The sequence below is a fragment of the Ctenocephalides felis genome, unplaced genomic scaffold (genome assembly GCF_003426905.1).
Source record: "Ctenocephalides felis isolate EL2017-DRISC unplaced genomic scaffold, ASM342690v1 CF-g0.4_SCAFFOLD_03572, whole genome shotgun sequence".
In the NCBI taxonomy this organism is placed as follows: domain Eukaryota; kingdom Metazoa; phylum Arthropoda; class Insecta; order Siphonaptera; family Pulicidae; genus Ctenocephalides; species Ctenocephalides felis.
The window spans coordinates 34,260,038-34,284,193 of record NW_020539726.1 but is presented as its reverse complement, the minus strand read 5'-3'; the positions used below and the strand labels follow the sequence as shown (position 1 = coordinate 34,284,193).

The 24,156-nt window shown below is 27.5% G+C and overlaps 1 protein-coding gene across 1 annotated transcript in view; it reads left to right on the top strand.

Annotated features, from left to right (window-relative positions):
* LOC113388404 overlaps window positions 1-18,635 on the top strand; it is a 29,325-nt gene extending 10,690 nt beyond the window's left edge. The window contains exons 11-20 of the mRNA XM_026625786.1: window positions 629-847; window positions 2,169-2,281; window positions 2,344-2,529; window positions 5,746-5,933; window positions 9,888-10,139; window positions 10,537-10,687; window positions 13,561-13,681; window positions 14,266-14,427; window positions 15,468-15,505; window positions 18,522-18,635. Coding sequence (XP_026481571.1) covers window positions 629-847; window positions 2,169-2,281; window positions 2,344-2,529; window positions 5,746-5,933; window positions 9,888-10,139; window positions 10,537-10,687; window positions 13,561-13,681; window positions 14,266-14,427; window positions 15,468-15,505; window positions 18,522-18,635 — 1,544 coding nt within the window. The remainder of the gene's footprint in view (window positions 1-628; window positions 848-2,168; window positions 2,282-2,343; window positions 2,530-5,745; window positions 5,934-9,887; window positions 10,140-10,536; window positions 10,688-13,560; window positions 13,682-14,265; window positions 14,428-15,467; window positions 15,506-18,521) is intronic.
* The last annotated feature ends 5,521 nt before the right edge of the window (window positions 18,636-24,156 follow it).

The following is a 24,156-nucleotide window of genomic DNA, read 5'->3' as shown; positions in this document are numbered from 1 at the left end:
GATGCAACTTCAAAATGTTTATTTATCTATGCCGATTTTCTTGTTGATATCGGTACGCATATAACGTTGATTCCGGTACGCATACAACGACAGATCTCTATTCACATACACGACGACTATTCACAATCGACTTGTAAAGAAATGATATCATCGAGAGTGAATGAAGAATCATTGGCACTCGACTTATCTTATCTGCCGTAACGCACTTCCGTTGCATTTGCACGGATTTACACTCTAGTCGCACCTAAAGAAGTTATACTTCAATAACTATATATATTATAAGTTATTAAGTTATACTTCAATACTATATATAGTTGATTATAAACGTTTATCCCGAGCAATAATTATTGTTCTTATGATTATTATTAATGTAATAAGTACTGACTGAGCTACCCTCGCCATATACATATGATAAAGTTTCTGTATTTTGTTTTTTCTTATTGTTTATTTTTTAAATTTTAGATTTATTTACATTCTATTAGATATAACATTGTCCATATTTTTCAACAGAAGTATTTTTTCATTTTTATATTTTTTTTTACTTTGAGCACTGTTGTTTAGTTTACGATACCCGAATATAATAAGGTTTCAATTTGAATTATTTTTACCAACTTTTTTTTTATCCCAGGGCAAGATCTACCAGGAGCAGACAGACTGGCAGCTCTAGAAGAAAAGTTGAATAAATACTCCGGAATGATGTCTGGTATGGATACATCATTCAATAAGCAAATGACAGGATTCCAAAAACAAATGGCAGATTTGGAGAAAGAATTGGGCGCGATTTTGGAAAGGATCAACTCTGCAGGATTGCCCATTGGTGATAACCAACTTGGCCAAGAATTTACCGGTAAGGGAAATGAAAGATATAATTTTGTAATTTTATTTAACTACTAGATGACCCGACATACGTTGTCCTGTACCCATGTCTACAATTTTTAATATAATATACTAATATTTACCGTTTACCTAAAAATAATAATTATTGTTTTTTAAATTACTCTTCATGCCAAAATGCGTACACATCTACAATATGAGCGATGTTAAATGTAGAACTGCTTTAAATAAAATGATGAGTCTCAATTCCCAAAACTATATTGGAAATTGAAGTCTTTTAAACGGTATAACATAACCATAACACTGGTACTTCATGTTGGATCAAATTCATTTAATTTTATATTATTTAAGATATCCAAAATTGCATCTTAAACTTTTACTAATCGATATCGTGAGGGCCGAATTGTATGTATTCAGCTTTACTTTCCCATTTCTTGCTTTAAAGTGAAATTTTTAACGTATTTTAAAAATATTGTGCAAAGATTAGTAAAAGATGCAAAGAAATTATACATTGAAAAAAAAAACTATACTAAAAATTTAATATCCGAATCTTGTGTTGGCGCCCCTTAAGGCGTGCGCTCGTATTTTTTGCATGCATCGCATTTAAGGTGGGACCGGCCCTGATTAATACTTAATTTTATATTTTAAATGAATTAATTTGTCATATCCTGTTCATATGTGTATTATTTAATCTGCCATACATATATTGAATTTTATATCATTTTAATTTCTAGCACATCTCAGCAGCTTTTTGGCAATAATAATGTAGACATTTCATTTTTCTTATTCATAATCATAAATTTATTATAAATATTCTAACATTGTCTAGCTTCATAAGTAAATTGAAATTTTTGGCAGATGATAGTTTTCATTTGTTTTTAATGCAAACAATGACATGTCGTTTTTTATAATTTTTTCTATTTATTTCTACAATATTGCACATACATCCGAGTACTTTGTAATCACATACAACCTACAAATTTTTTTCAACAAACTTCAGAAAGATCTATCAAAATCCGAATAATAGTTTAGAAGGAGTTTACAGTGAGCACTTATCATTTGATATGAACTCTATATAATAGCAATAAAGCTTAAATTGATTCTACGTTTTAGTTAGAAAACGTTTGTATGAGAAAAAGAAAAGCGGCTGTTTTCAGGGTTTTTCCAGTAGTTATTCGTTTTTTTCTCGCCGTAAGAACCATCATTGGACTTTAACTAACATTTTAAAAAAATAATTGACCAAATTGGTTCATGTGTTGTTGAGTTATGCGCTCACCAACACATTTTGCGATTCATTTTTATATATAAGATGATTTATTGATTGTTCATTTTAGGTCTTGGTGAGTTATACGAAAAGATACAAATCTTGCAAAGTGATATGGAGAACATCAACTCAACTGCAACAGCCCTTATGGACGACCGAGAACAACGCCAACAGCACATCAATGTAAATATACACTTTTCCTCTACTAACCAAGTATTGAAATTAACTAGTAAATTTTATTTCAGGCCCTTCTGGAGCAAATCGAGTTCCTCAAAACTTGTAAAGCTGACAAGGAAGATTTGGAAGACGCCTTGGCTGATAAGGCTGATCATCATCTGGTTAACAGAAAAGTTTCCCATGATCAATTTGATGCTGCCTGTGATGACTTGTCAAGAGGATTGGAAGAAGCATTGTCTAAACTCACTCAGCAAGTAAGATAAATATATGAAAATTACTTCAATGAGTGAGTATAGTAAAATTACTTCAATGAGTGTAGTAAATTTACTACAAAGAGCGTAAATTACTACAATGAGTATAGTAAAGTTACCACAATGAGTGAATTTGTTGAATATAGTAAAATTAAAACAATGAGAGTAGTGTATAGTAGAATATATGAAAATTACTACAATGAGTGAGTATAGTAAAATTACTTCAATGAGCGTAGTAAATTTACTACAAAGAGCGTAAATCTACTACAATGAGTATAGTAAAGTTACCACAATGAGTGAATTTGTTGAATATAGTCAAATTAAAACAATGAGAGTAGTGTATAGTAGAGTATATGAAAATTACTACAATGGGTGAGTATAGTAAAATTACTTCAATGAGCGTAGTAAATTTACTACAAAGAGCGTAAATCTACTACAATGAGTATAGTGAAGTTACTACAATGAGTGAGTTTGTTGAATATAGTCAAATTAAAACAATGAGAGTAGTGTATAGTAGAGTATATGAAAATTACTACAATGAGTGAGTATAGTAAAATTACTACAATGAGCGTAGTAAATTTACTACAAAGAGCGTAAATCTACTACAATTAGTATAGTGAAGTTACTACAATGAGTGAGTTTGTTGAATATAGTCAAATTAAAACAATGAGAGTAGTGTATAGTAGAGTATATGAAAATTACTACAATGAGTGAGTATAGTAAAATTACTTCAATGAGTGTAGTAAATTTACTACAAAGAGCGTAAATCTACTACAATGAGTATAGTAAAGTTACTACAATGAGTGAATTTGTTGATTATAGTAAAATTAAAACAATGAGTGTAGTGTATAGTAGAGTATATGAAAATTACTACAATGAGTGAGTATAGTAAAATTACTTCAATGAGCGTAGTAAATTTACTACAAAGAGCGTAAATCTACTACAATGAGTATAGTGAAGTTACTACAATGAGTGAGTTTGTTGAATATAGTCAAATTAAAACAATGAGAGTAGTGTATAGTAGAGTATATGAAAATTACTACAATGAGTGAGTATAGTAAAATTACTTCAATGAGTGTAGTAAATTTACTACAAAGAGCGTAAATCTACTACAATTAGTATAGTAAAATTACTAAAATGAGTGAGTATAGTGAGTAAGATAAATAGATAGAAATATAAATTAGATAATATGTTTTCTTTAAAATTATCTTTAGATACCGTGAACTAAACAACAGTGCTCAAACTAAAAAAAAGTAACCACAAAAAATTAATTTTTTTGAAAAACCGACAATGTGGTCGTTTATCTCGTGATAGCGATGTCATTTAATTTGTGGTTACACATCTTTTGCCCTCTACTTTAAAATAGTATCTCTCAAAAATTCCATACTTTACTTGTTCTTGAGACAATGCTTGTGGACCTTTTTATTTCTATAATTTTAGATATTTTTAACATTCCATAGGTTCCATATAGTTATAGTAATCGCAAATAAATAAAAAATGAAATGTTTTGCATATCTTTACGTTTCAGAGATTTCTGAACATTTTGGCATATCTTATTTAGAAAAAGTGGATGTTTGTGTGTGTGCATGTGAACATTAGACATATGTACATCGTATTATCAGAAATTTTATAAAGATTATAATAATAAGTACAAGTTTTGTGTACATTTATATGGGTTCTGTACCAATGTTACATCTTAGACGTCTACGCGGCACTTTCGCGCTTTGATTTTTCGACTTCATATCAGCTATGCATAAAAAAACTTTTCTAAAAAAATTAAAATATAAAAAAATCGAATGATAAAAAAATTAATTTTTTCAAAAAAGGCAACATTTTTTCGAAAATTTAAAAAATCTAATTTTTTTCAAAGTTTTCGAGTTGAGTTTCGAATAATCGAGTATTTTTTCAAGTAAAATCAGTTTTTTTCATAAATAAAATTATAAACAATTTTTGGAATTAGGAATATAAACAAATTAAAAAAAAGACCAATCAAGGGTGTATACTAAACAAAAATTATATTCAATTCATGATATCAAATTTTTCTAGCAAAGACTTCAAAACGTTTCGACTCTCAGTTTGATTCATCATCAGTGGACATAACAAATATCAAAATTTTATAAAAAAATAAATCTATTGCAAAAAATAACTTTACTTAATAAAAATTAATAAGAATGAAAACAAAATTTGAAAAGTTTATTATACATAGGTAGCGAGCGTAGCTCAGTCAGTAGCAGGCCCGACTCACACGCCATGGATACTCGGTTCGAGTCTTGGCACTGACATTGAATTGTTGATTTGAGACAGAACAGAATTAGATTGTCCTCTAATTTATGATAATATACATATTGAAATTAAAATATACGGATAAATATTTGAATTATTAATTCTGTACGTTTCGACACTGTATATGTCTCATTATCAAGAAAGATTATATCAGGGACCGAACACATAAATATAAATAAAATAATTTTGCAATAAAACAATTAAGCATAACTGTAAAAATAAACATTAATAAAAAAATTAAAGAATTTATTCTATACGTTTCGACACTCTATGTGTGCCATCATTAAGAAATTTTATATCAGGAGAAAAAACACAAGAAAATAAAACATTGTTTTGTAATGAAATAAGTAAGCGTAAGTGTAAAAAATGAAAATTAATCAAAAAATTGAGCTATTTATTTTGTACGTTTCGACACTGTATGCGTGCCATCATCAAGAAAGTTTATACCAGAAAGAAACACACAAAATAAAACAGTTTTGTAATGAAACATGTAAGCAAAACTGTAAAAACTTAAATTTAATAAAAAAATGGAAGTATTTGTTTTGGACGTTTCGGCACTGTATGTGTGCCATCATCAAGAAAGTTTATACTAGGAAAAAACTTACAAAATAATAGAGTTTTGTAATGAAACAAGTAAGCAAAACTGTACAAAATAAAAATTAATTAAAAATTGAACTATTCATTTTGTACGTTTCGACACTGTACGTATGCCATCATTAAATAATTTTATACCAGAAAAAACTCAAAAATGAAATCATAATTTTGTGATAAGACAGTTAAGCAAAATTGGAAAAAATAAAAATGAATAAAATAAACTTGGACTATTTATCTTGTACGTTTCGGCACTGTAGGTGTGCAATCATTTGTTTTTGTTTAGAAAGAATTAGTCTTATATAAGTTATCTTGGTGATTTATATAAATTTGATTTTTGTCCAGGAAACTTTATGGCAACAAGCTCTGGACGATGTCCAGAAGGAAATTGAAAACAAGCTGGACAAAATTGAAATCTCGCCTCTCAAAGATTTTGTCAATAATAAATTAAAGGCTCTTCAGGATCGCCTTAAAGCCTTGGCATCGCTCAAGAAGGACTCGGAAGCTGCTGGAACGAAAATCAAACTTTTGAGGTATTTACTTCCTATAACTCAATTTTTTACAAATATATTATTGGTCTTTAATGCAATTGTCTCTAATTTGATTTTATTTTAAATTTTACAATGGACAGATTCCGATACAAAATTGACCTCAGACTTTGATCTTGACATTCTCTCCAAAGATACGACACGACATTGACAATCATATTATTGGCCATATGCATCCGAATGATTTATGTCAAATTTAAAGATTATTATGACTATTTCCGTACAATTCTGATAATTGTTTTATTATGTGCTGATTGCAGTTATCAATTTGCATATGATCTATAATGAACTTTCTTAAAATCATGATACCTTTAGCTTCATTTAAAAAAAGAAGGTAAAAAAGAATTTACCTTCTTATTTAATTTTAGAATTTTTTTAGGTCAGATGGGTTGACACTTTATTTTAACAAAATTCTCGGTTATTTAATTTTTTATACACATAAAAATTATTTTGTTAAAAGACTGCATAACTTTAAAATTATACACAAAATATTTATATAATTTTCGTATATTTTTTACGTTTACATCTTTATATACATCTCCTACATGCACTTAAATATTTATATCTTAGCCAAACTCTCGGTATAAAAATGAACAATAAATATTTGAACAATTATTTTTATACGTTTCGATACTGTATGTGTGTCATCATTGAACAAATTTATGCCAGAAAAAAAACACACAAAAATTATTTTTTGTAGAAAATATATACACAAATAATATAATTAAAAGCCGCATCTACATTTTAGACCTATTTTTAATCTAAAAATAATAATAATAATATCACGAAACCCAAAATTTTATTAATCTTAACTTTGTTATTAAAATTATTAATAATCTAATATTTTAAATTTATTTTCATGTCCAAGTTTTGCTTTTTTATTTCATCACAAAACTATGTTTCATTTTTGGGTGTTTTTTCCTGATTCTTGGTAATGGCACACATACAGTGTCGAAACGTACAAAATAAATAGTTACATTTTTTTAAATCTATTTTTTACAATTTTGATAACTTGTTTCATTACAAAACACATACAGTATCGAAACTTACGCGATGATTTTTTTTATTTTTTACAATTTTGCTGACTTGTTTTATCACAAAACAATGTTTTATTTTTGTTTTTTTTATATAAACTTTAAAAATAAAACTAAATTAAATGACAATTTTATGTCAGTGCCAGGACTCGACCCAAATATTTCTGACGTCAGAGTCGGGCATGTTACTGACTGAACTATTCCCGCTTCAAATTCAAACAACTCAAAATTTACTTAATTTCAATTAAAGTGACAATTTTGTGTCAGTGCCAGGACTCGAACCGAGTATTCTTGGCGTGTGAACCGGGCATGCTACTGACTGAGCTAAGCCCTTCATCTATATACCATTAAAAGTTTGTCTATGATTTTTTTTATTTTTTAAGTCATCTATTATTTTTGGCAATAGATTTCTTTTTTATAAACTTTATTTTGTGGTTTGATACATTCTCGTGATGAATCAAACTGGGGCATTAAACGTTTGAAAGTCTTATTAATATAAAAATCAGAATTCATCAATTGAATATAATTTTTGTTTAGTATAAACACTCATCTCAATTGTTTTGTTTTTTAATTTGTTTTTATTCCTAATTCCAAAAATTGTTTATGTTTTTTTTTAAATTAAAATATGTTGCAATGTGTAATATTTTATCTATTTTACTATAAAAATGTAATTTCAGATAAAACTAATTGCATACATTGAAAACTCGTTCGAAATAAAAGTCGTTGATTTATGTTATCTAGTGTTATTAAAATATTTCATCAGCTAATTTATATAATTTATCTAGAAAATTCGCAATTAGTTTAAAAAAGTCTAAATATGATGATTGGACGATTTGCAAAATAACTTAAAGACTATATTGGTACTTATAAAAACATTATGTAATATTGGAATAGTTTAACACATTCATACATGCATTTGACTGCTTTGCTCTTTTTTACATTTTTTTTAATTTACAACTAACATGCCTTGAAATGATTTTATTTTATTTTAAACGAATAAAAAAGTTTAGCACAAGGGGAAGTATAAGTTACACTAGATTGGCAGTTAATGTGTTAAGCAAATTTGTTTAAAATTATTTACAAACACATCAAGGAAGTTGCTATATCTGAATTTACTTTTAGCATCTTAATAATATAATCATTTTGTTTTGAGCTTGCAATAACAGGATTCTAATTTGATACCCACTAAAGCCAAATTGATATCAAGCAGTAAAAAATTTAGAAGTCAGTACGCGGATTACTGCAAAAATATAATATAAATATTAGTTTAAATGTATTAATAAAATATATCAACTAGTGGTGTATGGCATCGTGCCTTAAGGCAAATTGCTGGAACTTCCCGTACCGTAATGAAATATTTGAAAAGCTTTAAACGTTTTCAAATATATTATTACAAATACTGTAACTTTCATTATTTTTGCTATCTTGTTTGTTATATCTGAGCAAATCAAATGTAAATCATAAATCAATTTATTATCTTCAGAACATTAACAATCGTCATTTCATTTTGAATTCAATTTCAAAAAAAATAGTTTAGTTGCCTAATTTACACATAATTGAAAAAGTGCTCCCGTATAGTCACAGTCTAAACGCATTTGCAAATAATTCTGTGCGACATTTTTGCTTATACTGTGCTTAGCTTGGCGGCATTTTCACATTTTTCAATAGTTGTTTTTCACAAAATTGGAAAAGTGAACCAGGTACATAAACAGTCTAAACGCACTTGGGTAAACATTTGTACTAGAGTGGCGCTTAGACTGTGCTTAGCCTGGGTCATTTTTTGAATTTTTAATCCAAAATTACAAAAATATTTTTTGGAAAAAAAATTAGAAACAATTTTTTTTTCCAAAAGCAATTATTTTGTTGAAACAAGCAGAAAGTTCTTTGAATCATTCAAATCGGACGCTCAGTTCACTCAAAAACTGCCATTTTTTGCACATTTAGCTTTGTATCTCCGAAACCGCTGGACTTGCCTTTGCCAATTTTTAATCACTACTTCTCCCAATCATTACTAATTGAATGCTTTTTAGGTCATACAAATCCAATACTCCGTTCTTTCAAAAACTCGATTTGTGTTCTCTGCACTCTTTGCTCCGTATCTCCGTAACGGCTGGACCTGCCTTTACCAAAAACTAATCAGCACATCTCCCTAATAATGATAATCGAATGTTTTTTGAATCATTCGAATCGGTTGATACGTGCGCTGACGTAGACGAAAAAATGCGGACATACAAAACACACACACACATATCCATTTTTTCTGAGGTATGCCAAAGTGTTCAGAAACCTTCGAAACGTCGAGAAATGCAAAAATTTTCATTTTTGATTCTCGACCTATTACTATAACTACCCTACGGGATGTTAATAATATCAATATTAGTTTAAATAAAATAATAAAATATATCAAATATAAATAGGATGACCATAATAAAAACTATTAAATGCTAAAATCATATTTTAGGTTTAAATACCCTCACCTTACGATTAAAGCTAGACAGAAAATATGTTACAAGAAATACTGGCGTCATTTGCACCGAGCTTTAGTGATAATTATTTTAATTTATATTAACTATTTAAATACTAATCAATTTTCAAGGAATAACTTACCATCTGAAGTTTGATTTGCATATAGTGGTAAAACCCCGTTAAGACGATCATGCCTTATACGATTTTTTGCACAATGTCCTCAATCGGCACTATGCTCTCTCTCGCATAAGACGCATTTTTTATCAAATTTTTGCGAAATCGTCTTAACAGGGTTTAGTTACTGTACATATAATTATATAGGACCAAATATGACCAAACCAAAAAAAGTTTAAGCATAGCAATCTTTAGATCTATTATTATGTTCTGATAGATGTTCAAAAATATTTGTTTCTATTACAATTTTTTTAAATTTTTTTAGGAATGTAAACTGCATATCCTGCGACAAAGACGTGGTGATGAGAACAGATGAACCTGCGCCTTCTATGCCTGTCCAGGATTCATTGCCTCCTAATATGTCCATGAAACCATACCTGACATACGAGCTGGACGCTGTCAGGAAACAGCAAAGGCAATTACCTGGCAGGAATATGTATCACTTTGAGAGCGCCATCAAGGAGGACAGGAGGCTGAAGAAGGCCTATGACAGGAGCAAGGATGAGGAACTTGCCAAGTTAGATAAATGAATTAGTAGAGTAGAAAATACATAAAGGATAACATTTATGGACCAATTATTCAAAGTCTCCTGTGGTTAAAGATATGGTTTTCTGGGTGCACATATTTTATTTTGACAAACTATGTTCTCTTAATGTTATCTCTCATTGTACTACCAGTCACAACACTGTCGAAAATCTATTAGTTCATCATTCCGCTTTTTTTAATTATAAAAGTAATAAATCAGTACCTACAATTTTACAATACGCTTCGTTATGCCCAAACTGCTGCCATATACGTCATTACACGCAACCGAAGACAACTAATACACTTATAGCAAAACTTAGAATGAAATAAGTGTAATTTTGCATTATAATTATTTATTTTGAAAAATAATGTTATTTTTTTATTTTTAGGATGAATCACTTATGTAATCGATACTGTGGCGGTAGCCACACAGTGACGACACCTCAACAACGTGTCACCAGAATGGGCCACTTCTTGAACCAATGGGGACCTGAAGCAATACAACTAACTGAAGGTACCATCCGAGGATCTGATGGCAAGGTAATTTAGAAGCCAATTTTTGATAAAATAGAAATGTTTTATATGTAATGTTATATTACGGATCTATATTCGTATGAGTTGGTAGTATTAAATAGCTAAAAGGTTATATTTTTCCTATGTGATCAGGAGTTTTGCACATAAAATATAACCTGCAAAATGCACAAACGTCCAATAACTAATTTATCATTAGTACAACTTTCTGTTTTCTCTCTGATAACACATACATTTTTTTTATTTTGGAATTTTGCTTTATTTGTCTCAAGTACAAATATTGAGTTTTACCTAATGTTTCTATTTAAGGCACATAAAACAAATATCCAAATAAAAAAAACAATAAAGGCAACATAGTGGTTGTTCATTCAAGTACATCAAATAAAAATGGTAGTGAATATTTTAATATTTTTATTATTTTCATACTTTTCTTAAAATTAGTAATCTAAATAGAATTGGCAAGATTTATTTAAGTTGTGCCTTTGTGAATATTGTAATAATTTAGTTAATACATTATAAAAATTAAATATCACGATAAATATAGACTGTAAGTTGATAATTTAACACTTTTGTTCTTTTGTTCGTAACCTCTTCACCTTGAATTTTAAATCAGTTTTGTTTTACTCCAATTGAGTCACCGTCTATATATAATATGAACTATTACTTATTTAAATTTTTGATTAACAAATATTATTTAGAAATTTCACTTTGTAAAAAAATATAAAATAAAATGTTGACGTAAATAGCAATAGCGACGTATATAGATGAATATTGTAGAGAGTGTATTTAGAGACAATAAACTAGTACTTGGAGATGACGTGTGTTAATAGAGACGAACGAAGTTAACAAAACCTTATTTAGTTTGAACTAACATATTAATAAAAATAGTTTACTTTAATAATTTGCTTTATTTACTATATATATATATATATATATATATATATATATATATATATATATATATATATATATATTATATATATATATATATATATATATATATATATATACTAGATGACCCTACAGACGTTGCCCTGTAACCATGTCTACAATTTAAAAGTTTCAATTTTTCTGTATTTACCTGTATTTCTATCGATATCCGACGTTATTTTGAAAAAAATAAAATTACACCACTGAGAAGAAATGTCATCCCCCGGGAAGTGGTAAAGAATTCTCAATTATTCTCACTTTTGAACTTGCGAGTAAGATGAACTTAATTCCAAAATTTTAAGCAAATTGGAGCACAGTAAAAAAATTCAGATCCAAAACGCTTCATTTACTGGAGTAAATATTCCGTATCCAATACCAAACATATGAATTTTTGACACAATGAAATTTCTATATAATTTTTTGAATAAGTAAAATTTTTTTTGTACACGACTACATTAGTTAAAAAAAAATTATCAAATTGAAGTATATAATTTCATCTGCCAAACATATACTGTATCTTATATTATTTTAATTTCTGGCACATCAAAGCTGCATTTGGGTAATAATAATGTAGACATTACATTTTTCTAATTCATAAGCATGAATATATTATACTCTGATATTGACTAGGCTCATCAATTCAAGTGATTTGAAATTTCTCGCAAATGACAGTTCTCATTTGTCAAATTGTTTTTAATGTCAAACAATGACATGTCGTTTCTTGAATTTTTTTTTCAATTATTTCTACAATCTAACTATATTTTTATAATCACATGCATTCTAAAAAATCTCCTTAACAAACCTCAGAAAGATTTATCAAAACCCGAATAATCGTTTGGGAGCAGTAACTTCACATACATTATTAGAGAAGAATTGTATATATAAGATAAATATAAATCTGAATTTGTCAATTAAAAATGTTAGCTATATAAAAATATACTATATAAATATAGCAATATTTCTACAACATTACTATATTTTTATAATCATTTACATCCTTGAAATTTTCCTTAACAAACTTCAGAAAGATTTATCAAAACCCGAATAATCGTTTAGGAAGAGTATATTTACATACATTATTACAGAATAATTTTATATATAATAAGATTATGTATGAATCTGAATTTGTTAATTAGAAAAGTTAATAGCTATACGAGGTCTGTTCAAAAAGTACCCGGAATTACTAATAATTAAATTTCGCGGGTCTGGAGTGTCTGATTGTCAAATTTTTTTTTTATTGTGTTGGTATACATGCCCCTAAAGTATGATGAAATTTTCAGCTATATTCACTGTTTACTTTGTCTGCGGTAGTCGCTAAGGTTCGACGTGTTTTTCTGAGCTCGGCGATTTTTACAATGGAAGAATTGAAAAGTCAAAGAATTTGTATTAAATTTTGCGTAAAAAATGAAACAAAGTGTTGCAAAGTGCAAAAATTCACCAGATATGGCTCCGTGTGACTTTTTCCTATTCCCAAAGTTGAAGAGACCCATGAAAGGACGGCGGTTTTCCTCGATTGAAGAAATAAAGGCCGAATCGCTGAGAGTGCTCAAGGACATATCAAAAAGTGAATATCAAGGGTGCTTCGAAAATTGGAAAAAACGCTGGCATAAGTGTATTATATCTGGGGGGGACTACTTTGAAGGGGACCAAATTAATGTAGACGAATAAATAAATATTTTTTTGAAAAAACGAAAATTCGTACAATAATTACGAGAAAGTTTATTAGCACCAGAAAACTGAAATTTTTTATTTTTTGACGTTTCTTGTCATTCTGAATCGTTTGAAGCCAAATGATTTATTTTCATTTCGATCTTTGCTTTACTTTTTATATGTACCTAAGTTGCAAAGAAAAATAAAGCAAATTTTGAAATTATAAGGTGTGTTTTATATTTGATATTATACAAACACGGTGTTTTAACAAATTGTATAATAAAAAAATAATTTTACTCTAGTTCTACAAATCTCGAGAAGAAGTGCCGCCACAGGCACCTCCAGAACCTCCAAAACCAACAAGACATAGTATTGATGTCGATGTCAACAAGAAACCTGGAGGATCACCCAGAACAAGCCAAGGTAATAATTAGAGTTAAATATTTAAAATACTTTCATAAATAATTTTCACTATTTAGTAAATTTTATTAAAAGTCTCCAGTAGAAATAAATCGTGTCCAAAGGGGTAAAAAATCGTGGCGCAATATTCAAACTTTGTTTTTAGATGAACCGGACAAATTTCAAATTATGGAAAATTTGAAAAATTCATGGGAGAACAGTTTTATATGGTTTATTACATATAAAAAACATGTTTCCCGTCTGATTTACAAATCTAATTTTCTTTACATAATTTTTAAATGAGGGCGTAATGGAAGCATATGGTGGACAACCAAGATTCGTTTCTTTTGTATTATCCTCTTTTTTGACGTCTTCATGGATAACCAATTTGGAACCTACTTATGGGTCATTCCAAATTTTTTTTAATAATTTTTTCAACATTTCTACAATGTTAAGACGTTCAGTTATTCTTTAACTTATTAATTAGATATTCTGGTAAATTTTTGTTCATGCAGAGTCTGCATTGTAGATGTATCAAAGCTTTAGTAATTAATTACATAAATGATTAAATGTTCTTAATTTTTATTAAAATTATTATTATAATGTAGGATCATTAACTAAGAAATCTGGTAACGTGTCACCAAAATCTGCATCCAAAACCAAATTAGAATCTGATAAGAAGAGATCATCTACTGGAAGTGCCAACAAAAAAGTTTCACCTGCAAGTTCTCAGAAGGGCGCCAGCCCTAAAATGTCTGCTGTACAAGAAGGTAAATAATAATAATCGAATAAATTAATAATTAATACAATGCCATCAATTTATGTATGCAAAAACAAGAACAATGGTAAAAAATAGTTATAGTAATAATAAACAAGGTAGAGTAAGGATATTTGATTTGTTGTGCTCTCATACCTGGATATACCAACTATTTATTTATTATTATTATTTATTGTTTTTAATTATTTTATTTGCTTGATCCTACATCCTTCTGCATATAACTCTTTTTCATAAATGCTAAAAAATAAATCTGGAAACTCTTACTTCTTATTTCTTGTATTGAAGGTAATACAAAAAAGAAAAAATAACAAGAAGAATGTTTACTTTATTTATAACATAACATTGGAATATATTTTAATCAACTGCGTTGAAATTAACTACAATATTTGAAATTGTAAATTCAAAATAGATTTAAGGACAACTTATTTTTAAATATTTTCTCAGAACTTCTATATCAACTTTATCCATGTAGAACGACAATATTTACCAAGTCGATGCTTTTGCTTTTGCAACATATGGATGGGTTTGATAAAAATAATAATTATCAGATATTATTAAATATAAACACTATATAGATATGCATATGTATTTACAAAAATATTATAGACTAAATTATGAAACGTACTCAAACTATTTTATATCTAATTTAACAATTTCGATGAATTGTTGCATTGACCAAAGTGGATTTTTTATCGAGACAGTTATTGGCGGAGCCCTAGCAACAAAATTTTAAATTTATTTCTCAATTATAATTTTATAATTTGCATACTACTTATTAATTGCAATAAGAGTTTACAACAATCTGTTTTGCTATTGAAATTGTTCAACCATGATGACCCAGGCAGAATTATATGTTTATTTATAAGAAGATCAAATGTTAAACGTCTTCGTCTTATCAATGGACCCCCGCTGATAAATTATTTTGTTCGTGGCATACATTTCTTTGAATTTAATATAAATATTCGATAACTTTTGATTTTTTTGCGAAATTCTTTAGCGGAAAAAATTGATGGAATGTTTTATTTGTTTCAGCTCCGGAACAAGAGATTGCACCGGCTGTATCTCCCAAGGTAAGTAATAAATTTAGAAAAAAATAATAAACAAATATTTATAAAAGTATTTATTTAAAATATTTAGCAGTAAATTAGAATTAAACATAATACATAAATAAAGAAAATTCAAAGCTTCAATAAACAATTTTTAACTTAAACATTTAAAACTGTTCAAACTTTCATCAATATCAGAAAAAAAGAAAAAATAGTTCTTGGAGTGTGTTCATTTAAACCAAGTCTCAATTTTAGTAATTAAAAATTATGTTATTATTGGGTGCGAACTGTGACACAATTTTTTTAGTATTAATATTAATATTATTTCAAAAACAAAAAGCAATGTCTAAATGATATATTTAAGACTAAAGTAATAGACTATGTAAGAATTAAAATTATCATATTTTTCTTTACAAGTGTGCTAAACAAAAGCTAGATTCACCCCTAATATTTTCTAAAATATGAAATTGGCTTTTTTATAAAAATATGTTATCTGTTTATTATAAAAGTTTTCTTTCTTAAATAATTAATATTAAAATTTTTTAATACAATATAATTAAATTGCATTGTATTTGGTTGCGTTCAAAGTCAGAAAATTAAATTAATATATTACGCGTTTTTTTGTTCATATTATTTTTTCAATCGACGTTTATTTTTACTAAATACAACGCAGAATTAAATATACAGTTTTTTTTTAAAAAAATATTTAAAATGTTGTAATAATTATAAAATTATAAACATAAATTTATTTTATTTCGTGCGTCAGCAAATGATTTTTCTCGAACATCGTACGATCATAGTTTGATAACCGTTTAATGTTTTTTTTGTAATTTTATTATCAGTAATTTGCAATTTAATTTGGCAATAAAATTACTCATGTTGATAACAAATTTTAAAAAATCAGTGATAGTTTATTTTGAAAAATTACGCATTAAATCAAATTATAAATACGTATGAAAATCAATTAAAAATATTTAGAAAAAATGTTGAAAGGAGGAAAAGTTCTGAAAATATAATTTAATTTTAGATCAAACCATAATCCAATAGTATAAAAAATGTGACAATTCAAAGAAAATAATTGCGAAAAATGGATAAAAGTGAAAAAATGTTTAAAAAAGAGTTAAAATTAAGACATTATTAATAAAAATAAATCAAAAACTATATTGGGAAAAATTGTTCCAGTAAACAAAAAAATTAAAAACAGTAAAAAAGTTCAGAATCTTTAAAAAAATTATTTGAAAATAAATGAAAATATAAAAAATAGTACAGGTATCAAAAGTGAATAAATAAATGAATAAATACATAAAAATGAGAAAATTATTATAAGAATAGGAAAAAAAGTAAAGAAATTAAATTTTATATATATATAAATAATATTACTATGTTCCTGCTTTCACTAAATAAATTAAATAATTAAATAAAAGGGTTAAAGCCTATATAGAAAAATAGAAAAAATCTAAAAAAAATACAGTGAGATATTGAACATACTGAAAACATATTTAAAATAAAGAGAATGATTAAAGAAAAATAAATAATAAAACCTTTTAGAAAAGTTGAAAAAATGATAAAACTAGGAAACCTAAAATCCAAAATCGAATAATTATTGATTTTGATTCTAGTAAAATGCTTTTAAAGAAAGCAAATAATAAAAGAACAGAAAGTTTTTGAAAAATATGTAAATCTATGAAAAGAAAAGATAAAAATTGGAAAACTAACTAAAATTCAAATTTTAGATAAAATATTAGTACAAGGACAATATCTAATTTAACTATTGATACGAGAAAGCAAAAGTTTGGCAATAAAGCAAATGTTAAAAAACATAGAAAATCAAGAAAAAAATATTGAAGTATATGAAAATCTATATATAAGATGAAAAATTAAAAACTGACCAAAATTCTAAATCTAAATAATATATTGGGATAAGTACAATGGATAGTTAAATAATAATAAAAAACATAAAATATTAGGTGAATATGAAAGTATAAATTAAAGTAAGGGTTGAAAAACTAACAAAAAAATAAAAGTTTTAAGAAAAGGTAAAATGTTAAAAAATTTGAAAATAATCTAAATAAAATGATGATACAATGAAAATATTTATTTAAAAAAAATGATAAAAATACTAAAAAAGACAAGGTAAAGATCTAAATAAAATATTGAAGAGACAATATTTATAGAAAAAGCAAAAAAATATAGAAAACAAAAAGAAAGTTGATGTAGAATTTAAAAACCTTGGAAGTAAGAAAGAGTTGAAAAATTAATAAGAAATCCAGAAAACTAATTAAAAAAATCAGAAGTCCAGAAAAAAGCAAGAAGTTTCTTTCGAACCGAAAAGAAATTTTGTGCACATAATATTATTTATTTACTATAATGCCTTATTTATTTACACAGTTGTTGCATTAAAAATTTGCATTCGAGTTAAAACTATTTATTATTTTGAATTGTTTGAAAACAAACACTCTGACGCACGTTCCAATTATTTTGCAAATATATTCCCAACGTCTTTGTTAAAATGCAATATTTCTCAACTTTAATAATGACGTCTTGAATATCATATCAATTTGCAATCGTAATTTAAAAACGTAATTTAAAACGCGAAAAATGATGTTTTAATGTAAATGACGCAAAACTGAATTTCGAAATATCGACTGAAATTAAAATTTTTGAACTCTTGAAATTAATGCAAAATGACCCATGTAACAAATTATTTGATGAAGCAAAATTCCTAAAGGTTTATAAATATTTTCTTCTTTTTTAAATCTGATTTCCAATTCTAATCTTGTTTTCGTTTTACTTAATGTATGTTATTTGATTGGCAATAAAACTATGCAGAAAAAATTTTCAAATTCTTCAAAAACTTTTTACTCCTACTTTCATGCAATTTTAAAACAAATTCAAATTTTATTCAATTTTAACTCAACATTTTAAATTCTATGTCATTACCAAGATTCGATCCGAGGATCCCTGCCATATGAGTCAGACACCATTCTAACTGACTTACACAAATAAATAATCTAATTTTTATTTTATTTTATTTTTTCAGAGAAGTAAAACATCCCCAGCAGAATCAGTAACAAAAGCTCAAGTCTCTGGAGAAGCTGTAGCTGCTGCAGCAGCAGCTGAAGAACCTGCAGAAGCAGCACCTGCTGCTGAATAAATACAAAAAATCTGCTGAAATGCTGAAATTGACCACAATGGTTTGAGACAAAAAAAGACAAGATAGATATTTTTTTTAATAATAATTTTTTTTTTTAATTTTTTCTATAGATTTGTACACAATTTTTGTAATAGCTCTTTATTGATTTCTTACTAAATAGTTTTTAAATGAATATAGAACAATTAATATGAAAATGATAAAGGATTTTTTTTACAGACACACTGGGTTTTTTTTGTATAGCGAAGGAAATACCTTTACGCATTCCAGACTTTTGTCTGGGTATGTCAGACTCAATACCGCCTGGGTACAATACCGACTAAAACATCCGCTTTGCCCTTGAGCATTACTTTGTGGGGGGAGGATCTAGAATGTTATCATACTTACCTAGACACACAGAGGGAAGTTATAAATATATGTGCCAATATATTTTAGTAGACATTTGATAAAAATATTTACAGGTATGTGACCAATTTTTTTAAAAATTTAAATGCATGCCGCATGTAAAATGGACAAAATTTTTAGTTAAATTTTGTTTATTTGGTGGGGCTTCAAATATTTTTAACTTCCCGTAGAGTAGTTATAGTAATGGGCCGAAAATCGAGAATGAAAATTTTTGCATTTCTCGACGTTTTGAAGGTTTCTGAACATTTTGGCATACCTCAGAAAAAATGGATGTGTGTGTGTGTTTTGTATGTCCGCATTTTTTCGTCCACGTTTTCGGGCGCACGGATCAACCGATTTGAATGGTTTAAAAAGCATTCGATTTCTATTGATAAGGAGATTTGCTGATTAGTTTTTAACGAAGGCAGGTCCAGCCGTTACGGAGATACGGAGCAAAGTGTGCAGAAAATACAAATCGAGTTTTTGAGAGAACGGAGTATCGGATTTGTATGATTCAAAAAACAATCAGTTCGTAATGACAGGGAAAAGTGGTTATTAGTTTTTGGCAAAGGTAGGCCCAGCGGTTTTGGAGATACAGAGCTAAATGTGCAAAAAATGGCAGTTTTTGAGTGAACTAAGCGTCCGATTTGAATGATCTAAGAAACTTTCTGCTCGTATTGACACAACAATTGCTTTTGAGTATAAAAAAATATTTTCTCTTTTTTTATTTTTCATAAAATATTTTTGTACTTTTGGATTGAAAATTCAAAAAATTGCCCAGGCCAAGCACAGTCTAAGCGCCATCCTGGTACAAATGTTTACCCAAGTGCGTTTAGGCTGTTTACGTACTGGAGCACTTTTTCAATTTTGTGAAATCTATTGAAAAATGTGAAAATGCCGCCAAGCTAAGCACAGTACAAGTGAAAATGTCGCACAGAATTATTTGCAAATGCGTTTAGACTGTGACTATACGGGAGCACTTTCTTAATTTTGTGTATTAAATGTAAAAAAAAATCATATTTTCAAAAAAGTAAAACTCTTGCAAAAATTTCAAAATGCTCGAAGATCTATTTTTTTCAGTTTGCAAAAAATTTTAAAGTTTTAAAATTAAATTTATAATTAAATGATGAAATTTCGTCAATGATTTCGGAAACACAGATCAAAATAAATGCCTTAAAAAAATTCCAATTTTCAAAAAAGTCCATTTTTTGCAAAAATTTCAGAACCTAATTTTTTCAGTCTTCAAAAAAAATCAAAGTTTGCAAATATTGTAATTTTTGGTACGGGAAGTTCCAGCAATTTGTCTTAAGACACGATGCCATATCCTTCAAGTCTTGTTATATTATTTTGTAAACTAAACTTTAATTAACAATTTTTCAGATTTTTAGAAGTTTATGTCTTCAACAAAATGCAACTTGCACCTTTACAAAGTTTTACATCTTTTTTTATTTTCCATAAAATATTTTTGTAATTTTGGATTCAAAATGGAAAAAATTACCCAGGCTAAGCGCAGTCTAAGCGCCACTCTGGTACAAATGTTTACCCAAGTGCGATTAGACTGTTTATGTACTGGAGCACTTTTCCAATTTTGTGAGAAAATTATTGAAAAATGTGAAAATGCCGCCAAGCTAAGCACAGTGTAAGTGAAAATGTCGCACAGAATTATTTGCAAATGCGTTTAGACTGTGACTATGGAGCACTTTTTCACTTTTGTGTAAATTAGGCAACTTTTTTTTTTGAAATTGAATTCGAAATGAAATGACGATTCACGACGAATGTTCTTCTGGAGATAAATTGATTTTTGATTTATGATTTACATTTGATTTGCTCAGATATAACAAGATAGCAAAAATAATGAAAATTACAGTATTTGTAATCATATATTTGAAAACGTTTGAAATTTCTCGAACATTTCGTTACGGTACGGGAAATTCCAGCAATTTGCCTTAAGGCACGATGCCATACACCACTAGTTAAATTTTTATGAGAAGAAAATTTACTTTTCTACTTCATCTAATTTCCATATTAATTTCTATCTATTTATCGTCATGTCAATGAATTATTGATGACATAAATATATGTATTTACGAATGCACTCTGTTTTTCAACGTAATCTTGAGCAATGTCATTGACGTAATATTATCTTTAGATCATCAGTTAAAAAATTTGTAAATATAGTTCGAGTAATTACTTTGACAAACAGACAGATGTATGATTTATACATGCGATTTAGAATTTGAACGAACATCTGTAAAATGTAGAGATAAATTTAGAATAGAGTTTTTTTGGGATCCTTGATTTTTTTAGAAATGTGATAGTTTTGTACGTTTTACCTGCTACTTTAGTAAATCAATTTGTCTTTACTAGAAATTTTGCAAAAGCACGTACTCCAAGTCAATGATACAGAATTTAAATTTACTATTCATTTTGTTTCTCTTATTTATTGTAAATTAAAAATTTAAAGTTCTCTTGAATTTTGTGGCCCAAAAATTGGTATAAGAAAATTTTAATTTCAATTTTTACCTTTTCTAATTATAAGTAAATTTTGCCTTCCATAGATGCTTTGTAACATTTAAAAAAAAATGAATATCATTTGATGAAACTTACTTAAGATTATATAAATTTTCTTCTATTTTATTCTAAGATGTTTCTTTTTAACTCAGTTTTTTATTTTCTACAAAATCGTGTTTTTGAGAGATATTTTCTATCAGTTTGTCTATTTTTTGTTATAAGTAAAAAAATTCAATGCAGATTTTAATTAAGATTTTTAATTAATTTTGCACCTTTCATAGAGTAAGTTACACGTGTTATTTTTTTGTATAATTGCATTTAATTAGTTCAATACATAAACATAGACTTTACATATAATAGTATGTCTGGTAATATTTTAGATAAATATTTTTTTCTATTTTTTTCGTACATGTCCTTACAAATTATGTGCACGTTCTTACATTTTTTTACTTGAAGAATAGAAACTGCATAATATCATAGTTAAAATATATATTAAATATAACAATAAGTTGTAAAAAATCAATAGTATTAAATTAAAATGTTATTAAATATACTAATCCATATTGCGATAGTATTATAGTATCTCCACATAAATTTATTTATTTTTTTCAAGTCTAGTAATAAGTAATGAATTGTGAATAAAAAAGCTAACTAAGTTGCCTTAGTCAGAACAATAATTATCTGAGTAGATTCAAAAAAGTTAATAGTAGTAAAATACATACTATATCTTTGTCACAATTTTATTAAAAAAATGATCTGGATGACTGGATTATTTTTCTTCACTTTTTCATAAAATTTTGCTCCAAATCATAAAATTGCGAAAACTAGTCTTTTCTGACAAAAAATAATTTCTTTTTCTTGAAATGAATACAATATGATGGGATTAATAAAATCATTGCTTTCAAAACTTTTCAAAAATTGGTAATGAAAAATTTGCATATCTACGTTTGAAAGATTTCTGAACATTTTGGCATAACTTATAATTAGAAGAAATTGATGTATGTGTGTGTATGTGCGGGTACAAATTTTCGTAGATGATTTCGAAAGCACGGATTCAAAAAACAGTTTTCTTGAGAAGACGGAGTGAAAAAGATTCTAGATTTCCAAATAAACGATTTTTTTATCGAAATTGAAATGTTTTACATTTCCACACGTTTTGAAGGTTTCTGAACATTTTGGCATACCTCAGAAAAAATTGGTGTGTGTGTGTATGTATGTATGGATACAATTTTTCGTCCACGTTTTCGGGCGCACGGATCAACCGATTTGAATGGTTCAAAAAACATTTGATTTCTATTGATAGGGAAATGTGCTGATTAGTTTTTCACAAAAGCAGGTTCAGCCGTTTCGGAGATACCGAGCTAAATGTGCAAAAAATGGCAGCAATATTCCTCGAACATTTCATTACGCAACGGGAAGTTCCAACAATTTGCCTTAAGGCACGATGCCATACACCACTAGTTTTTTTTCAAATTATCGAAATTTCAAAAATTTTATAAAATATTCCCTCAAGGCATAATGCCATGCACTGCTAGTTTCAAATTTATTAACATAACATTCTGCTCAATAATTCACTAAAATTACAATATCAAAAATTTTAAATTTAATTTAAAATTTCTAATAAAAATATAAAATATTTCGTAGGGTGATAATAAAGTTAAAATTTTTGAAAAATTTGAAGCATGGATTCATTAAATTGATATATTTATTTTCAATATATATAAATATTCTAATTTTAATAAAACGTTAACCAAATTAAAAAATTTCAAAATTCTAAAAGAAAGAAAAAATGCCTCGTTTATAATTTTTTGACAATTTGTTTTAGCATGCTTTCATGCAAATGTGCCATTTTGTCTAAAATTTGGTACAACAGTGAATTTAAAATTCATATTCGATAAATTTGCGAATTTGTTTACTATTCTGATTTGAATTTGTAAATTATTTATTTCTAATAAGTTTCTTATTGATATTGATATCGTCTGGATCTTTGTCAATCACAACATAACGACTCCCTCGCACGGGTCGTTAGTTGCCAACAATTGAAAGATTATAAGAGGCATTTAATTTGTAAAAGTCACTCTCTTCATACTTATTTATCTATGGCCACTCTATAGACAGATAGTTGGTTAACATTTTATATCTTAATAAGTTACCATACAAATAATTTTATATCTTTAATAAGTCACCATACAAATAAACTCGCAAAAGGCCTACTCTCTGCTAACACTATCAGGAGACTAAGAAGATTAGATCCATTAGACTTATTATAGTAATATACTTAGTATAGAGCTTGTAATTATTTTTACATATTTATATTTATTATTTGCTTGGAATTATTTCCACACATTTATATTTATTATACAAACTTGAAATACTACCAATGGGTAGTATTTTAAAATTTGTATTTACTATCGTAGGCACAACAATTACTGAATGCCTTTCCGGCAATTGTAGTTTGATGAAAATAAAAAAAATGAAAAATAAATATCTTAAGTCATTTTTGTTAACAGCAACTTAAATCCTACCAACTGTTGCGCCGAACTACATTGTCTTGGTGGCAACCCAAACGGTTATCCTATGCCTATGCGATTACAAATTTTGTAATACTGATAAATTTCTTACTAATTAC